Source organism: Limanda limanda, chromosome 14 (genome assembly GCF_963576545.1).
Source record: "Limanda limanda chromosome 14, fLimLim1.1, whole genome shotgun sequence".
Taxonomy (NCBI): Eukaryota; Metazoa; Chordata; class Actinopteri; order Pleuronectiformes; family Pleuronectidae; genus Limanda; species Limanda limanda.
In genome coordinates this window covers 14,440,977-14,457,490 of record NC_083649.1, presented here as the reverse complement: position 1 = coordinate 14,457,490, position 16,514 = coordinate 14,440,977, and the positions used below count along the sequence as shown (strand labels likewise).

General features: G+C 42.0%; 2 protein-coding genes across 3 annotated transcripts; both read right to left on the bottom strand.

Moving 5' to 3' along the window:
* Nucleotides 1–1,766: 1,766 nt before the first annotated feature.
* rskrb (ribosomal protein S6 kinase related b) lies at nt 1,767–8,113 on the bottom strand. Its single transcript, XM_061086577.1, has 13 exons — nt 8,084–8,113; nt 6,439–6,729; nt 6,266–6,349; nt 6,039–6,107; nt 5,413–5,482; nt 4,534–4,641; nt 4,205–4,245; nt 3,320–3,347; nt 2,955–3,044; nt 2,715–2,803; nt 2,357–2,467; nt 2,143–2,256; nt 1,767–2,003 (listed from the first exon to the last, which is right to left on the bottom strand). Exons 1-13 carry the CDS (start codon nt 8,111–8,113, stop codon nt 1,767–1,769), a joined length of 1,362 nt encoding a protein of 453 aa, XP_060942560.1.
* A 1,354-nt stretch (nt 8,114–9,467) lies between these two features.
* LOC133019363 (T-complex protein 1 subunit theta-like) lies at nt 9,468–16,514 on the bottom strand. 2 transcript variants are annotated; one of them, XM_061085807.1, is made up of 15 exons: nt 16,362–16,514; nt 15,811–15,901; nt 15,634–15,713; nt 15,399–15,548; nt 15,106–15,286; nt 14,638–14,699; nt 14,419–14,556; nt 13,949–14,127; nt 13,498–13,564; nt 13,306–13,393; nt 13,083–13,198; nt 12,015–12,086; nt 11,740–11,904; nt 11,410–11,529; nt 9,468–9,760 (listed from the first exon to the last, which is right to left on the bottom strand). In XM_061085807.1, exons 1-15 carry the CDS (start codon nt 16,419–16,421, stop codon nt 9,686–9,688), a joined length of 1,644 nt encoding a protein of 547 aa, XP_060941790.1. In that variant the 5' UTR covers nt 16,422–16,514; the 3' UTR covers nt 9,468–9,685. The 2 variants fall into 2 exon arrangements, with proteins under 2 accessions (XP_060941790.1, XP_060941789.1); XM_061085806.1 differs by lacking the exon at nt 9,468–9,760 and adding an exon at nt 9,768–11,009.

Here is a 16,514-nt window from a genome sequence, read left to right as displayed (position 1 = left end):
GTTAAAGAAAGTTTAAAAACATCCTCCATCCGTCCCCCGATCCGCATCCACATCAGTATTTTATGTGATATTCCCTCCCCCCCATACTGCATTCTCCAACCAAGTTTCATGTTAATCTGTCAGGAGGCTTTTTGGAATATCGTTTTGATGTTTTACTACTAAGCTGAGATATGTCTCAAGGTTTGTTTGTTGATCTCTAAACCTGGATGACATTCCTTCATTCATACATCCAATATTTATACTGCTTATCCTTCGATTGTGGCAGGGGGATGGAGCCAATCTCAGCTGACATTGGACTAGAGGTGGGCTACACCATGGACAGTTCACCAGTGTATCACAGCCTGTGATTCACTGGGCCACGATACAGAGTCAAACAACCATTCATGCTCACATTAACAACTACGGACAATTTAGAGTCTCCAGCTAACCTAAGATGTATGTGTTTGGATTGTGGAGGAAGCTGGGCGACCTGGGCAGAATTCCCTGATCAAATGAATAGTTTAAATTATAATAAGTTGCAGTGCAAACCTAGTTAATTGTCCATGATTGAATGATATATAAAGTTGGATTCCATGTTCAAATGGATTTATAACTGTAGCAATGATGATTTTCAATATATCACTGATATGTTAAAAACTATCAGTGCTTTTAAAATTTTAAATTCTCAGTGCTTATTAAGTGCAGACAAAACCAGAAGACCACTGTATATTAAGAGTTTAATATTCCATCTGTGCTACATGGTCATTACAAAAATACATTGTTACATAACATATAACATCAAATAGCATCCAAAAGATTTATATAAACTTTGTAAAGAGGAATTTACAGATAAGGATCTTTGTGACATTAAAAGCAACTGGGGATCACCGTGAGGCCTTCTGGGTACACATCTGGGCATGCTTTACAAAACAGTTACATAATCTGATGATCAGGTAAGTGCATGAACGTGTGATTACTGGCTAGGATTCATAATGGACAATAGAAAAAGCCCTGTATCTATCAAAATGTTCATTGAAGGTAAACAATTGTTTATGTTGATCATTCAACCCTTTACACTCCCAGCTCAGGTCTGCATCAGCCATCTTGGAGTCGGAGTCAAAACTGACTTGAGAAAACCAGTAAGTGCTCCCCTGAGACACGTTGTACATGATAAAGTAGTTGATATTTTACAAAGTACAGAAGAGGAGGAGAGACATTTCTGCTGCGACAGAGTTTAGGCTATAAAAACGTCAAGTTTATGAAAAGGTTGTATCGCAGTGTGAATAACGGATAGAGGACAGGTTTCTTCATAATGACCTAATTTTTTCCCCTTTTTTTAAAGAAAGACAAGACGTGTTGTGCATTGTGGAGTGAACTTGAGAGCAGTCGTACATTATGTCCTAACAGGGCGACCGTGACCAGATAGCTGTAAAAACTGAAAGAAGATGGACAATAGTGCAATCTTTCTTGCACATTTGTTGAGCAAACACTGTAGGCGTGAGAAGGTGCTCATTGGAGAAAGGCAATCAAGTAAAAAATTGTGAATAGTACAACACAAAAAAAAGAAAACTTGCTGATACAAATGGGGATGTACTGTTTTTAAGTTAACTGAATCTTTTCCTTTTAAAACCATAGATACAATAAAATCGTAATCATCTATTTTGGCTTTTACTAAATAAGACATTTTACAAGGCGTGTGTCAGGGTGATAAGAAGTGTGCAGAAGTACACTGTTGTTGGCCTTTATCTTTAGTGTGGTGAATAATCATACTGTAAACTCACAGTCCATCACACAAACACTTCTCTGTGTGGGACATTTTCCTGAGTGGGTTTCAATGGGAGTGCCGGGCCGGGCAGCGGTGCATCAGCGTGAGTTTGTGTGTCGGCGTCCAGCTGTGTGTCCGGTGTGGCTGGCGGGCTGAGCAGGAAGTCATAGTCGAAGCCTTTAAGCGGCTGCAGAGACAAAGTGAGGCCTCGTCGAGCTTTGGCGGCTCGGTCTGGCCTCTCTCTCAGCTCCAAAATCACCTGGAACAATGACGATGAGGAGAAAAGTCACTTCACTTCGTTTGCACATTGAGCATCACTTTGACTGCCTGACTCATGATTTTGAAGTTTTGCAAGGGCACAACAACGGTGACTACACATCCAGACATTCATCAGTTACCTCTACGGGCTGGCGCTGCAGCAGAGCGAGGTCGAAGGTTGATCCGTAGAAGAAGGTTTGTCGTTTGAAACGATCGATGGTCCTGAGGCGGCGGGCGGGAGTCTTGCACAAAAGCTGGATGGACAAACAGGTGATGGCCATGATCTTACATCAAACCTGACAAACACCTAGATCCTGGTGCAAGTAGTACAAGTATTACACTTTGTGAAATTACCTCGGTTATTAGCAAGGCAAATGGGGAGCTGAAGCTTAGGGGCATTTCATAGGGGAAACCCCGCACTTTCCTCAGCATACAACAGTGGTCTATTTCTGCAGGCACAGGAAACTGTGGAGAGTCGGAGGAACATGAAGAACAAACATTAAATAACAACCAAAAATTTAAAATAAAAATTACATTATTGAATTACAATGTCAGGTACTGTCTCAAATATGTGTAAAATTACATCATGAAACAAGCATCAACTACATCAACAGCAAAATCCAAGCTCAGCTATGTCACTGGAAGTGTTAATTGTGTGTAATATCACATTGCTATGCAGGACATCGTGAGCCTACTGGCAACAAGAGCTCACCTTCCCAGTAACCAATGAGAAAAGCAGAATGCCCAGCGACCACCAATCAGCTGCGTGGTTATAGGGTCCACCACTCAACACCTCAGGGGCTGCAGAGCAGACAGAGCACATTCGAAACACTGCACGCAATGTGTATTTGTACCATGAATAATTCACTTCTTGGTGTTATATATTAAAATGCACTAATGTGTCCCAGTGACTGCAGCTCGGTCAGGAATCAGCCCCAGACACATTTCTCACCCATGTATTGGATTGTTCCACAGATTGTAAAGGCTCGTCCTCCTCTCTCCAGGCGACGGGACAAACCAAAGTCAGCTAAGCGGAGGTGTCCTGGAACAGACCATTTTCTCTACATCAATATGAGCCTGTGACATGAGACCCTGGATACAGATTCCAAATACAACTGATGCAGAAACATTAGATGTTCCCATCATAATCTGTCATGCTCAGTGTTTGTGATTGGATACAGGCTGTTCCCTCTCAGTAACAGATGTACTGTTTGCATTAATCTGTATCACTGACAGCTGCACAGTCAGGATGTTCCCATGTGAGCTTCTGCGTGCAGCGCTGTGCTGCTCTCTGCTGGGAACAGGCTGTTTACTCACCGTTGTCTGTCAGCAGAATATTCTCCATCTACAAAAAATAGCAAGCAGACTTAATTAGACACCATCTGTATTTAATTTAAATGGCATAAATGGCCTATAGCTGATTCTCCTCAGCCTTGGATTTCCTATTGTCATAATTAAGTTGCCAGTGATTTTTTGTATCACACACACACACACACACACACACACACACAAACACACACACACAGTTTGAAAGCTTTATAGATGAAATACATGGAAAATAGTTTCATCAAAAAACAGAAATAGATTTTTGCAGCATGGACACTGCTGAGTCAGTCACATGTGGAAGATGTAAGTGGGGCAGCTAAAGTGGAGGAGGCTTTATGGTGAACAAGTTATCTAGGACATAAACTTTATACATCGACTATATGCAGATATGTCGACATAATGTTATTACTTCCTTAGGAAGGATGTGGTATGAGTCAGAGACTCTTTGGTTTGATTTTCTCTCACGTTGCAGGTAGGGTGTTTTTGATTTGTCAGAAACGTTTATGGATCTTGATGTTAAAACAAATCTGGTTTGTTTAGGGGACTGATATTTATGAATGTGTGTGAAATTTGGTGCAGATCCAAATAAAAATCTGGATTAAAATGTGGTTTCATAAGGGGACTGTCGGGCCTTGGCGGTGGTATGAGCAAAACTCCTCGCTGTTTTTACTGGGTATTGCATCTGTGTTAATGGGATTTAAAAAAACGTATGTATGTATATGTCTCACACTATCAGGTAGGATGAATCAGCAGTTTGACACGACAGGAATAAAACTGCCTTCATTACTTCTTACTTAAGAACTAATACATTTATTTTGATTTTGTACGTTTAATCAGAATAAACTTTTTACTTTGTCATTTTGTTCCCTGTCTTACCTTCACATCTCTGTGAATGATCCCAAAGTCGTGCAGAAAGCCTGTAAAAGAGAGGAACCAAAAATATAAAACTTAGTCAACATTCTTCAAATCCATCCCTGTGTCGTGCTACAGGCATTTTAAAAAACACTGGCCCCACCTTGATGCTGTGGGAAATCCTTTGGGAGCTCATCTCATTTTAATTAGACCTCTTTTTATAAGTACTTACAATTAATTAAAACATTCACTTGGCTAAGTCTGATCTAGTTCTTATTTGAGGGGAAAGGTGAGGTGTATAAAACAGTAAGTAGGTTGAACCCTTTCTGTAATTGTCCTTTGATCTTACTCACCGAGCGCACATCCCAACTCTGCTGCAAACACCCGTACTGTGTCCTCTGTGAACTGACCAATCATCTGCCAATAGGTGTACAGGTCTCCCGTGCTACAGTAGTCGCACACTGCAGGAGGAGAAACAGCGTTATAACATGCCTGTGTCATGTGATGTGAGGTGTAGAGGGGGGAGTGAAGGTCAGCAGGATGTGGAACAGACACTGGCAAGAGAAATGAGGAAAAAGGAGTGAGCTCTGGAATTGAGGACAGTGAACAACTATCTTCCTCTACAAATCAAATAACAGTGGTTTTCTGCCGCCTGTTTTTCAGTGTTCTATAAAGTGTGTTGGGGGTGCTGAAGTGAACAGATGTGAATGTGGAATAATGGTGCCGCGACAAGAGAAGACAGCAAAATGCTCTGCTGCGTTTACGTTCCTTTTCGATTTTTTTTCTATTGAAATTTGTAATTCAGTGATGAGTCATCATTTTCCTGAGAAGGGGCGTCTTTTCTTTGGAATGTGACACACTTATTATGTTGAGCTGCAGCTGTTTTTTCCACATCAGGTCCGCGGGCTAACACAGTCTCTTCACAGGGGGTGGGGAAGCAAACATACTGGGTCACACTTTCTGAGTCAGTGACTGATTTTGAAAAAAGGGTAAATGCTCTGAGGGAGAAGAAAAGGGGGCAAATCAGCTACGAGGAACACAGGCAGTGGGAGATTGGGGTTGTAGAAGTAAAGGTTCTATTTCTGTTCAAGCAAAACCCCCAGAATTCAAATAATAATTGTGGGAAGATCCTGGATAAGACTACCAGTGTTGAGGTGGAAGAAATTGGAGTGAGGGGTTTTGGATAGTGGGATCTGGGTTGGATTGGGTCACTGGTTCTCTGGCTGACTCACTAATGTAGAGGTGGCGCTGTGTCTGCCAGCAGTCCTCGAGGTCGTGGACAAATGGGTGGCGAACCTGACGCTGCGGGCAAAGGTGAAAGGTCAACCTGGAAAATCTCACTTCTGGCCTTCGATCAAAGAGAAGTCCTGTTCTTCTTCTGCATCTAACTCGTTTTCCTCAGATAAACTATGATCCTGAACTCTGACATAAAACTAGAATACAACTTTATAGATACATCACTTTTGAAGAGAGGGCAAACAAAAATCACTTTCTTAGACCAATTAATCTGAGATATATAATAATACATCATCTGCATAAAGACATTTTGGTTGACTGTCAACTATTTTTATACCTTAGATGAGATGAATTATTCAATGCTGAATACTAATAGAGGGATAGTTGAAGGTCAGTGTTTATTTCTCTCCTCATACTAATATAACTACGTAGCTTTCATGAAAACCGAGGACATGGAAAAAAATTTAGAGGAATTGTTTCTTCATTGTCTCTGGCTAAATAGATGAGTTTTGAGTGTATTTCAGATCTAAAAAAGAAATTACTACAAAGCAGTGATAAATAATTAATCTTCTAATTGTCAAAAACTTTATTCTTTATGATTTTACAGGCCTGTCCTGCTTACCTGGATTATGACTTCTTCTTTTGACTGTTCTAAGACCCCGAGTCTCAGAATCTCTGATTTAGGAATAACCTGTTGACAGACAAAAATACCATAGTCTTTAAAATGTTTTAGCAAAGGTTGTATATTGTATATTAAGTTAAGTTAAGCTAAAGAAGCTTGTTTATTACTATATGTGCACATGTATATGACTCAGGAAATAATTAAACTCACTGAAACAGAAGACTCACTTTGACAGCATATGTTTTCCGTTTGGACTTGTCCTTTACTTTCAGAATGGGTCCAAATGAACCTTTGGCGATATAACCCAACACCTGGTTAAGGGAAAAACACACGGGATGTGTTATCCAATCACATCAAGCCTAACACATTATTGGCATCTGATGTTGGAACTGGGGTTTACCTGGAAGTGTTCCTGCCCAGGCAGGGCTCTGTGGGGATATTCAGGCAGGAACATACTAATGAACCCCGGCAGGCTCCACTCCGCTCTCAGCTTGTCTGGGCCGACTCCCGCCAGCCTCAGGACGTGCTCCGGGATGTCAGGGGACTTGCCTTGGAGCATTCGGTGCCGGCCCAGGCGCAGGCCCGGTGGGGCCAGGCGACATAGGGCTGCTGGGATTGACAGGCCCATGCTGGAGAGGAAGCCACGCCATCCAGATGGGAGGGGCTCTTCCTCCTGCCCCTCAGTGGGCCTCTGCAGGGGAGACAGGGGAGACGGAGGAGAAGGAGAAGTTGTGGTACAGGTTTGTAAATGGTGCTGCTGGTGTCACCAGAAACAAGAGCTAGTCGCCCTGTGGAGTTACTCCCTGATTGAATATGATTATTACAGTGATTTCTAAGGAGACAACCCCTAGGCCGTGTTAAGTGACTATTTATTTAACAGTAACAGTATTTTATATTATATATATTAATATAATAGGTTCAGATGGGGGCCATATAAAGTATTTTTTAAGTATTTTAAGAAAATGTATTCAGTTAGTTTCTATTTTTTTTGCTATTACTCATGTTTCTTATATCAATTTGTTTTGCTATTACTTCTAAATGATGTTGGATTATTTATTTGTTGCCTTTGTTTTTATTTTATTTTAGATTTGGTATCATTTTTTCCATTTATGCTTTGTATTCTTGTTTTTATTTGTAAAGCACTTTCTACCGGCTGTTTTAAAAGGTGTCATCAAAAATATTAAACTCAATTGTCTAACAGAAAAAACTCTATTACATAAATGTCATTCCTCATTTAAACAGACAATCATTTAAGTCATACACAATCACTTAAGTTGTGTTATGTACATTAGGATTTCCACAGGCCTGTTAATGACGCTGTGAACTGCAGAAGAAAAACTGTGCTAAACCTTTGTCGCAAACTGTGAAAAGGGAAACTTATGCAACCTAGAAAGAATTGGGGGAGCTCATTGACCAACAGCTTAGAATAATCTGACTGTTCCTGCTCTCATTTGTGATTAACAACACCCTCCATTCTGCAGTCACAGTCAGACAGGCCCTCTCCCCCTGGGCCCTGTGCTCCACGACAGATCTGATGCTCTGTGGTGCAAGATGTGCAGAGCAACCAACCATGCAGGATGTTATTATCATCTGAGCCAGAGAAATGGGACACATGGACCAATCTATACCCACTCAGATAGAAAAAAAAGACTGTTCAATGGGACATCGCCTGACAACTGACCAGAGGGAGCCAGTGTGAGGATTTAATTTGGTTTATAGTAAAGGGTTCAATTCTCTATCGATTAACATGTCAATACAGGAAGCGTGATCTTATCTTCAAAGTAAAAGCATAACACAAGTATAAAAGAGATGAAAGTAGCCTTCTATGGAACACTAATAGAAAGTCTGTTGACGGATGATCCCCAGTGTAATAACAAATAAGGAATTTATCTGAAAAAACTATTGTGATGTTCAATACACTGGAGAAGGAAACGTCCATGTCTGGCACCATGGTTACTACCTGGAGATTTCGGTCTCATCCTCATCGCCATGGAAACAAGGAACCCCCTGTAGTGCGTCACACCTTGGCAACAGGAATCACTCACCTTCCTGTGTTTGCTGCCGTCGGCCCCCATCAACCCGTCAGGACATCAGCTCCGGATCCGCTCCTCATGCGTCCTCACATTGTCGTGCGTGTGCACCACACACGCACTCACATACACATCACACGGACGAGTCTAAGGATTTAACGCATTAAGAGGCGTTCTGTTATCGGCAGACCGCAGGTGATGGGGATATCCTGCGCAAAACCTGACAGATATGGCGACATAACAGAACCACACAAGTTAATCCCGGGTATGTTCAACGTCAGCGCAAATCCGCCCACATCCCCGCCAGCCAATGAAACTGCTGGAGTGCAGCGCCCCCTGCTGCTCCTCCTGCGAACACAGCTGCGGAGTGAAATTACACTAGTGTCTTTTTTTTCCTGTCATAATTTGCGTGGGTGTATATGTTTGCAGAGAGGAAACAAATAAAGCATCAATAAAACAATCATTCCTGCTGCGGTGCATGATGATGAATCTTCAATCGACCCCTTGATTCAAATCTTCACTTCCCTTTGGTCTAAAAATAAATCAGTGCATGCATAATTTCTGCTTCCACAACATGTCAAGTGAAACCCCACAGGGCAGCTTCATGGGTAAAGTCATCTCATGCATGTCAGTGCATCCTGCAGCGAATTGATGAGCTTCTACGAGAGGTTCAACCTATTGTGGAATCAAATGGAAGGAAAATCTCATGTAGCTGTTCATATATTTATTTTAGATTTTATAACCACATTTTTTGCTTGTGTGATTCCTTTTTAATATTTTTGAGCATGGTTAGAGGTAGCCTGTGACCAAAGTATTTAATTGCCAGCGACTGCAGTATGGAATTGTTGTGCACATGACAGTCTTGCCTTATGACGGCTTTAAACTCATTCTAATGTGACAACTTATGTTTGTCCAAACTGAACTGCTTAAAAACCCTCATAGCGTGATAAGATTAAAAATTGAAATCTGTAATTAAACTAGATTGGCACTCCTGAGATTACATACCTCTGCTAAGTCCTCTTATGAATCCAAATTCCTATTGGGATCTGTATCAAAATGCACACCTGCCTGTTTCTTTTCATTAAGATCCATGAAGGATTGTCTGAGAAATCAAGGAAAATCCCCTTTTTGGAATTTCATGCAACATTCCTGGATGTGCCCCCTTCAATGGAACCAGACTAAGATTTAAAGGGTTCCTTCCCAGGTCATGTCCCAACCGTCCACAAATCTTCATGGAAACTGGTTGAGTAGTTTTTGGTTAATGTGGCTGGCTAAATAACAACCAAACACAGATGAAAAAACAACCTCACTGGTGGAGTTAACAATGTGAGTGAACACACAAAGTACTACAATCACAGAACAAGGCTGAAAGGCACAAACCCACAAGCAAACCAAGACATGACAGCAGTGCCTTTTATTTGGGCCTAAGAACATAAAAAGCAAACAGTGCTATCCATACAGTTTACTTTCACATTTGTATTTGTTAACCAATGCATGGTCATCTAAACAAAATAAACCGAACTGTTGAACTTTAAATAAACAAGTAGAAAAGGGGTTTGTGAATCCACGTGGAAGCAATAAGGGTCAAAAGGTGCATCGGCTGGACGTCGTCTGCTTTTAGTCTTCGTCGTCGTCGAAGTTTTTGCCCTGGGGAGGAGGTTTGGGTCCCCCTGCTGGTTTGGCCATGATGATCTGAAAGGAGACAACACAGCAGTCAGTCGATCCCTCCTGGCTAAGCACTAAGATACAAGCAGCAGGCTGCGGGCTCTGAGGAAACAGACGGACATTTTAAAACAAACTTGTCAAACAGAAGGTAGCATCAAGTGTTATTTGTAGACATCAATGACTCAGTTTAGCTAATATGACGGATGAGTTTTTCATTTGATTAGAAAATGTTTGCACACAAAAAAAAAGAAAAAAAAAAGGCATTCACAATATTTAAAAGTAAAATAGGTGATTAAAGCCCCTGGAGATTCCATTAAAGACTATTGATGGCGATGAAATATTCATGAGCACATATGAGAATTTGCTACACAAGGAAAAATTATGCAGCACAGGCAATTCAAGTATTTACAGGGGGTAAAAAAGGGGCGATCGGACGGCTATATTCAGTGATGAACTAACAGCACTTTCAGTATATATTAGAAAAATCTATGACAAAGTTATGAATCCAAGAACAACCTTCATTTTCATTGATGCTGAAAAAAATGGATGGAAACACCACTGAGGCCTTCAATGTAACCAGAGCAGCTTTAAAGCTCCTCAGTAAGAAAGCAGGGGACAGGCAGTGGAAGCTCTGGTAGAGGGACGATAGTTTATAAATAAGAAATACTCTCATCAAGGAAGATGAATGTGGTTTTAATAATCTCAGATTCTACTGGTATCTCGAGACATGGACTGCGATCCAAACAGTACAGATTATTAATGAAGTAGAATGCCTTCATTGTGATGGGAGTATATCTGCTTGGGAGGATGCCCTTTGGAACAAAAGGCCACCTCAGACTCCGGAGCGCCACATTACATCTTATTAACATGCTCTCTTCAATTTCACATGCAGCCTGAGGACGTTCACTGTAAGGAAAAGTGTTCATTAGTGCATGCAGCATGCCAACACACCACACTGTATCCACTCGGTGCAGGTTTAGTTTGCCGTCGGTGACACGCTTTGTATTAATAAAAAAAACACACGTGAACTGAAGTGGCTTAGCAGTGACAAACGTTTCACAGCTTCAGTGGCCTGTGAGAGATTGAGGGCATCCGTGTGAGTTTTTCCAAGTCAAAAATCGCACACGCATTCCAGGACCTACTGACAGAGGGCGTGTGTGTGCACCCTTTAATGGTGAGTTTCAAAATTCTCTGGTGCCTCGTCCCAATCGTCCTTGTCCCAATGGCCGCTCTGCTTGGGAGCCTTGGGTCCCCCTGCAGCCTTTGCCATGATGATCTGGTTCGTTCATATGTACACACACAAACATTAACTACCTGAGCTATAAATACATTAAACAACACTTCACCTGCTGAAAGAACATTAGGACATTTTAAACTCACAAATGAACATAACAATTTTTTGTAAAAGCTTCGGCACCATCAGGAATCCTGCTAGATAAAACAAAAAAAACCCTTGTACAGTTGAAATGCAGATATAAGCATTGAGGGGTTCTGCAGGTTCCAGAGGACTTTTAAGATGGTAAGGCGATAACATAATTAAGTCCTACCTATGGGTAACTGAGACCTAGAAGGTCACATTTGAACATTTTAAGGACTTGGTTAACTCTCTTATGCCCTGGTGGGGAAAAGTCTTGATAATGTGTGTGTAATGAGTGTTTGTGTGCTAGTGTACGTACCTGGTCAACTCTCAGTACTGTTATGGCAGCGTTGGTGGCCAGTTTGATGCCCCAGTATTTGACCAGGTAAGGCTCCAGGATGCCGGCTTCCAGCATGTCCTTGATTGCGGGGCCTTCTCCCTGAAGTCATCACATATGTATATGCCATTAGTCATCAGATCAAGACATGCTGCCTAACAAGAACATTAACATTGCTCTGCAGATTTGATTTGACTGTTATGCTAAAGCTTGCTAGAAAAACATAATTAACTTAAAATATATTTTCTGGACAATACACATGATGAATGCATTATTAAATGTGATGCAGGCATTTTTTGTATCCATACTGACCTCAATGTCAAAGCCCATGTTTTTGTTTCCCTCGTGATGTGCAGCGTACAACTTGGAGATGAGCTCGCTCCCCTTCACACCGGAGTTCTCAGCCAGTGCACGGGGCAGCGTCTCGAAGGCTTCACCAAACTTCTTAATGGAGTACTGCTCCAGACCAGGGCAGGACTACAGAGGGGAAGTCAAGAAGTCATGACTCTGCTAATTGTAAGCCAGTGAGCAGCAAAACCAAGGACAGTCTTAAAACTGGCTCATATAATGTAGTATAATCTGCATACCTCTCCATATGAAGTGAGCTGCTTGGCCAGTTCGATCTCAGTTGCTCCTGCTCCGGGTAGCAGTCGCTTGTCCTAGAGAGGGAATCACAAAGAAACGTCAGCTGTTGTGCAGGATAAACAGTAAAAGGGGAAAAAAGTTCTCAGCTTTAACTCATAATTTTATGTTAATGTTATGTTTAAGAACAAACTTTTTCCTTCCAACATATGAATATCATTGATTTAAGTATCAGTTATCTTCAACGTCTGTATTTGAAAAATTAATTAAGTGTGGTTGAAACTATTTTGTATTTGGAAAGTAAGCTTTTGCAGCTCTGTCTAAAGACTTTTATAACCTGAGCTGTTTTATGATCTGAACTGTTTATGACCTGACAACTGTCAGAGCCTTTTGCCACTTGTTTACCCCCCACATGAAGGAGTGCATGTCTGCTTATCACCTTAAGAAACACATGTGATCAGCTGTTTTCTGTTAAGATTCCTCTCCTTCCCGCGCCTACGGAACCAGTCTGGATTGGTTCAGAGAGACAGCCCTCAGTCGTCCTATATAAGATCCTTGTATTTGACTGTTCTCTATCTTCACTCTGAGATCCTTGGGACTCCCTGTGTTGATCCTTTCTACAGAAAGCCCCTTATTAAATACACGTAGATAACTTTGGTGTTTCCAGCCTCTTGTATTTCCAGATTTTCTGTACCACAACATTTCTTATTAGTTTTACTAAGTTATAAATTAGAATGGCCCTTAGTAGAACTCATACCTCCGCAAGGAACCAACAGACCCCTTAATTAAATTCAATTCAAATGTCACTCCCTAAAAAATTCCAGATTTATTTGATCAATATCCATAAATCATTCCCTGGGAAATGAGCCAAATATTAGAAAAAGCTCTAACACGCAAGGTTTAAGTAGGGGGGAAGAAATCCTGGCCCTGCCCCCAAAACTAATAGGGTTTGTGAAAATCTGTTCTATTATTTTTGTGTAATCTTGCTTGCTTGTTTAATCGACAAACAAACAGACAGGAGTGAAAACCGGCAGAGGTAGAAAAAACTTTAGTGGTTGATTGTGCTGACTCACCCTGACCAGAACCTTGAAGGTGTTCACTCCATCATCTACGGCCCTCTCAATGTCGTCCAGCAGGTTGTCAGTGGAGCCTCTGATCACCACTGTTGAGATGGCACATTCTTCTTTCTCTGTTTGAAACAACCAAGACCAAACAGTGTTAATCCTACAACGCAACGTGGAAAGAAACACTGAATTAAAATGAAAATTCACAAAACTGGCGCAAACAGTGATTTACCATGTTTGAAGACCACCACCTGCGTGTCGCCCACCTCGTTCAGGTACACATTTTCACAGTGACCCATCTCCTCGGGGGTTGGAGGGATCTAGGAACAATAATAATAACATGATTATAATAACAATAATTTTATAGATGACACATAACAACTGTCTCATTTATGTGACCTCATTAAAACATGTCTGCACTCACCAGCCTGGGCAGTGCAATAGCTCCCACAGTCTTGCATAACCTCCTGAGGTCCCATTTGGAATTAAGCCTGGGGGGGAAAGGAAGATTTAAGGTCGGGAAGAACACTGTGAGAAACAGTACAATACTGAGAAAAGAAAGACAAAATTAAAAAAAATAGTTCATCATAAATGAATAACATGAAGAACCCATATACTATGTTGACAATATCTGATAATAGTATTCGGGACATTTTATTACAAGGACTGACAAAATATCTAGATCTCACTTCATCTGAAGGTTTTACACAAAAAAGAAAGCCATAGAATGAATATCCCGCAGATTTCACAGTGTTTTACATGCTGAAATCTCTCCCTATGTAATTCAATCTATTGTGATAATTTCAAATATGCAAACCATCCTGAATTCAAGTCAGTAACTGGGATGGGATAATCACAAGTCTTCCCTGTCTTACCTCACCACCATGAGCTTGTACTTGTTGGCATAGTGCAGCGCCATGTCGGCCACCTTCCCTCCAGTGACCACTAGGTTGGCACCAGAGGCCTTGATGGCCTTCACCTGCTCCTCCATCATATCCTCCTCTCCCTTACTGAAGTCCATGAGCTCCTTAGCACTGTTGATCAGCACGGTGCCCTATGAGACACACAAGATCAATGTCAGCACAACTACAATGATAATTTCTTCTCTTTTCTTATACAACCTGAAATGTGGCTCACACACCTGTTCTTAGTTGCATGATGTTTTAATGAATACATCATACATCATAACACATACATATTACAAATTAATACTTTGCTATCAAGATAACACTATAAACCGATTCACATCATGCGACACTGGCCAAAATGAACTTGAAATTATAGCATGCCAGAGAATAGAATTCCTGATGTCTCTTAAGAATCTGTTCAGTACTGTATTCATTACCTTGGTCTCTGTCACCATGGAGTCAAAGGGACAGGAGTAGACAGCAATCTTTGCATCTTTGACAGATGTCACATCTCCCTCCGCCTCCTTCTTGAAAACCATGCCATGTAGCATGGTGGACGCCGTCACTCCACAACCCTGAAAACACCAAAGACATCAATTTAGACAAAAGCCAACACACTCACAGAAAGAATCTAGTTGACTGATAAGGCTGCTTACCAAAATCTTGCAGACTCTGACGCAATCAACATTGAAATTGCCGGTCTCTGTGAAGATGGACACTGTGGCACATGATGGTGAAGAAAAAGACAGTCAAAGAAAGGAAAAGTATTTGTAATCAAGTGGATTATTTTTTTTACAGCTGAATGGCTCAGTAATAAAACGCTTTCATTTGAAAATAAACCATGTCTGCTACACCTAGTGTCCACACTACTAAAGAGTTATAGCGCTGCTAAATCTTGAAGTTTGGAAATGCTTCCTGTTTACACCGGGACGCCCCGTGTACCCGAGTAGCCACCTGATATGTGTTTTCCGGCTTGTTACTTTGGGTGGGGATTAAAACTGTTACGGAGCCAAAACGCTTGTGCGGACCGGGATTCTTTTAGTTTGCAAATGCGGTTTACAAATAAGAACAGGGTTATGGACGTAGCCTCAGTTTGGTTTAGGTAGCCTAGACTGCTGACTCACCGCAGGCATCAGCGATGAGGCCGCCGAGGAAGTCTTCATTGCCGTACTGTTTGCTCATGACTGCTGTACGGATCAGTGACGTGGCCTCCTTCACATCGTGGAGGTCTTTGGCTGAGGAGCATACGCATTCTGGGAGGATCTCCAGCGCCTTCTTGCACGCCATCTCATAGCCTTCAATCACCTGTGGCAAAGACACATGTACACTGAGGCCGACTGCGACCAGCTCTCAACATTTCTGAATTATCTACCCAACGTCAAGGGGACGATGACGAGCAGTGATCACGTGTGTTTACCTCGGACACGGACAGGCCCATCCTGAGCAGCTCTTCAGCCAGGTCCAGCAGAGCTCCGGCAAACACCAGCACAAAGTTAGTGCCGTCCCCGACCTCTTGCTCTTGCATGTGTGATGCCATCACAATCATTTTGGCTGCTGGATGTTGCACCTATGAGAAAATAAAGCGGTTAATTTCCATCATGTGCATGTCATTCCAGGTTACAGTATATTTCTTTACTGTTAGTTGCCCTCACCTCAAGCTCTCTAAGAATCGTTGCTGCGTCATTGGTGACAAACAGCTTCTCCAAGTGGTTGATGACCATTTTGTTCATACCTGAAAGGCAACAATGTGGAAGTTTAGTGCTCACTGATTACTCTGGAAAAAGGATTTAATAAAAAAACATATTGCTAGTGGGAGGGGTGGTGCTTACCATTGGGCCCATAGGCGGTGCGAGTGGTCTGAGACAGTTCCTTACAGGCTTTGATGTTACGGTAGACAGCCTCTTCAAGCCCAGAGTAGTGCTGCAAACATCAGAATTATAATGCAATATTCAACTTCCTTACTGTCATCAAGTAGCTCTAGATATCCTAACCCATAAGTAAAGCAAAAAAAAATCCCATCAGAAAATGTGATGGATTTATCAGTGCATGTGTGCGTAGGAAACAGGAACCAGCATCATCATCATCCATGAGCTCTGGTGGCCATCAAAGCCTGACAGTTAGCTCAATGCTAACTATGTGCGACAGTTATCACTTTCTTATATATAGAGTGGGACTTGGCGCTGTAGTGGACATTTAAAGACGCGGATCCGTTATGTGGTCCATGCGAGCAGCCGCGGGTCCAGCCCCTGCGACCGGCCTGATGCTTCTAGAACTCTCCCACATGACTGCGAATAAACGTGCTAATGCTAGCTAGCATGCTAACTCCACATTGCTTCACCCGGGGCTAACACGATGGTCTGACGCGCTGGTAGATTCTCACCTTGGCGCCATCCTTCAACATTTGGGCAAAGCCCGGTGCTTTGGGGACGTGGAGAGCCATTTTCTGATGTTTAACGGCCCCTGAGTTCTGGAAGTCAGCGGCGGCGTGGGATCAGCTCTGGGTACAAAGCCTGAGAGAGCGAGGTGGAGCTTC

Excerpts from the sequence above, each read along its gene's own strand:
- rskrb (XM_061086577.1), bottom strand. The coding sequence starts at position 8,113 with ATGGGGGCCGACGGCAGCAAACACAGGAAG. Across the intron at positions 6,108-6,265 it reads GGAAAACATATGCTGTCAAA|GTTATTCCTAAATCAGAGAT; the intron begins GTGAGTCTTCTG and ends GTCTGTCAACAG. Across the intron at positions 2,257-2,356 it reads TTGCCTTGCTAATAACCGAG|CTTTTGTGCAAGACTCCCGC; the intron begins GTAATTTCACAA and ends TTGTCCATCCAG.
- LOC133019363 (XM_061085806.1), bottom strand. The coding sequence starts at position 16,421 with ATGGCTCTCCACGTCCCCAAAGCACCGGGCTTTGCCCAAATGTTGAAG. Across the intron at positions 15,287-15,398 it reads TGGGCCTGTCCGTGTCCGAG|GTGATTGAAGGCTATGAGAT; the intron begins GTAAACACACGT and ends TCTTTGCCACAG. Across the intron at positions 13,394-13,497 it reads CTATTGCACTGCCCAGGCTG|ATCCCTCCAACCCCCGAGGA; the intron begins GTGAGTGCAGAC and ends TATTGTTCCTAG.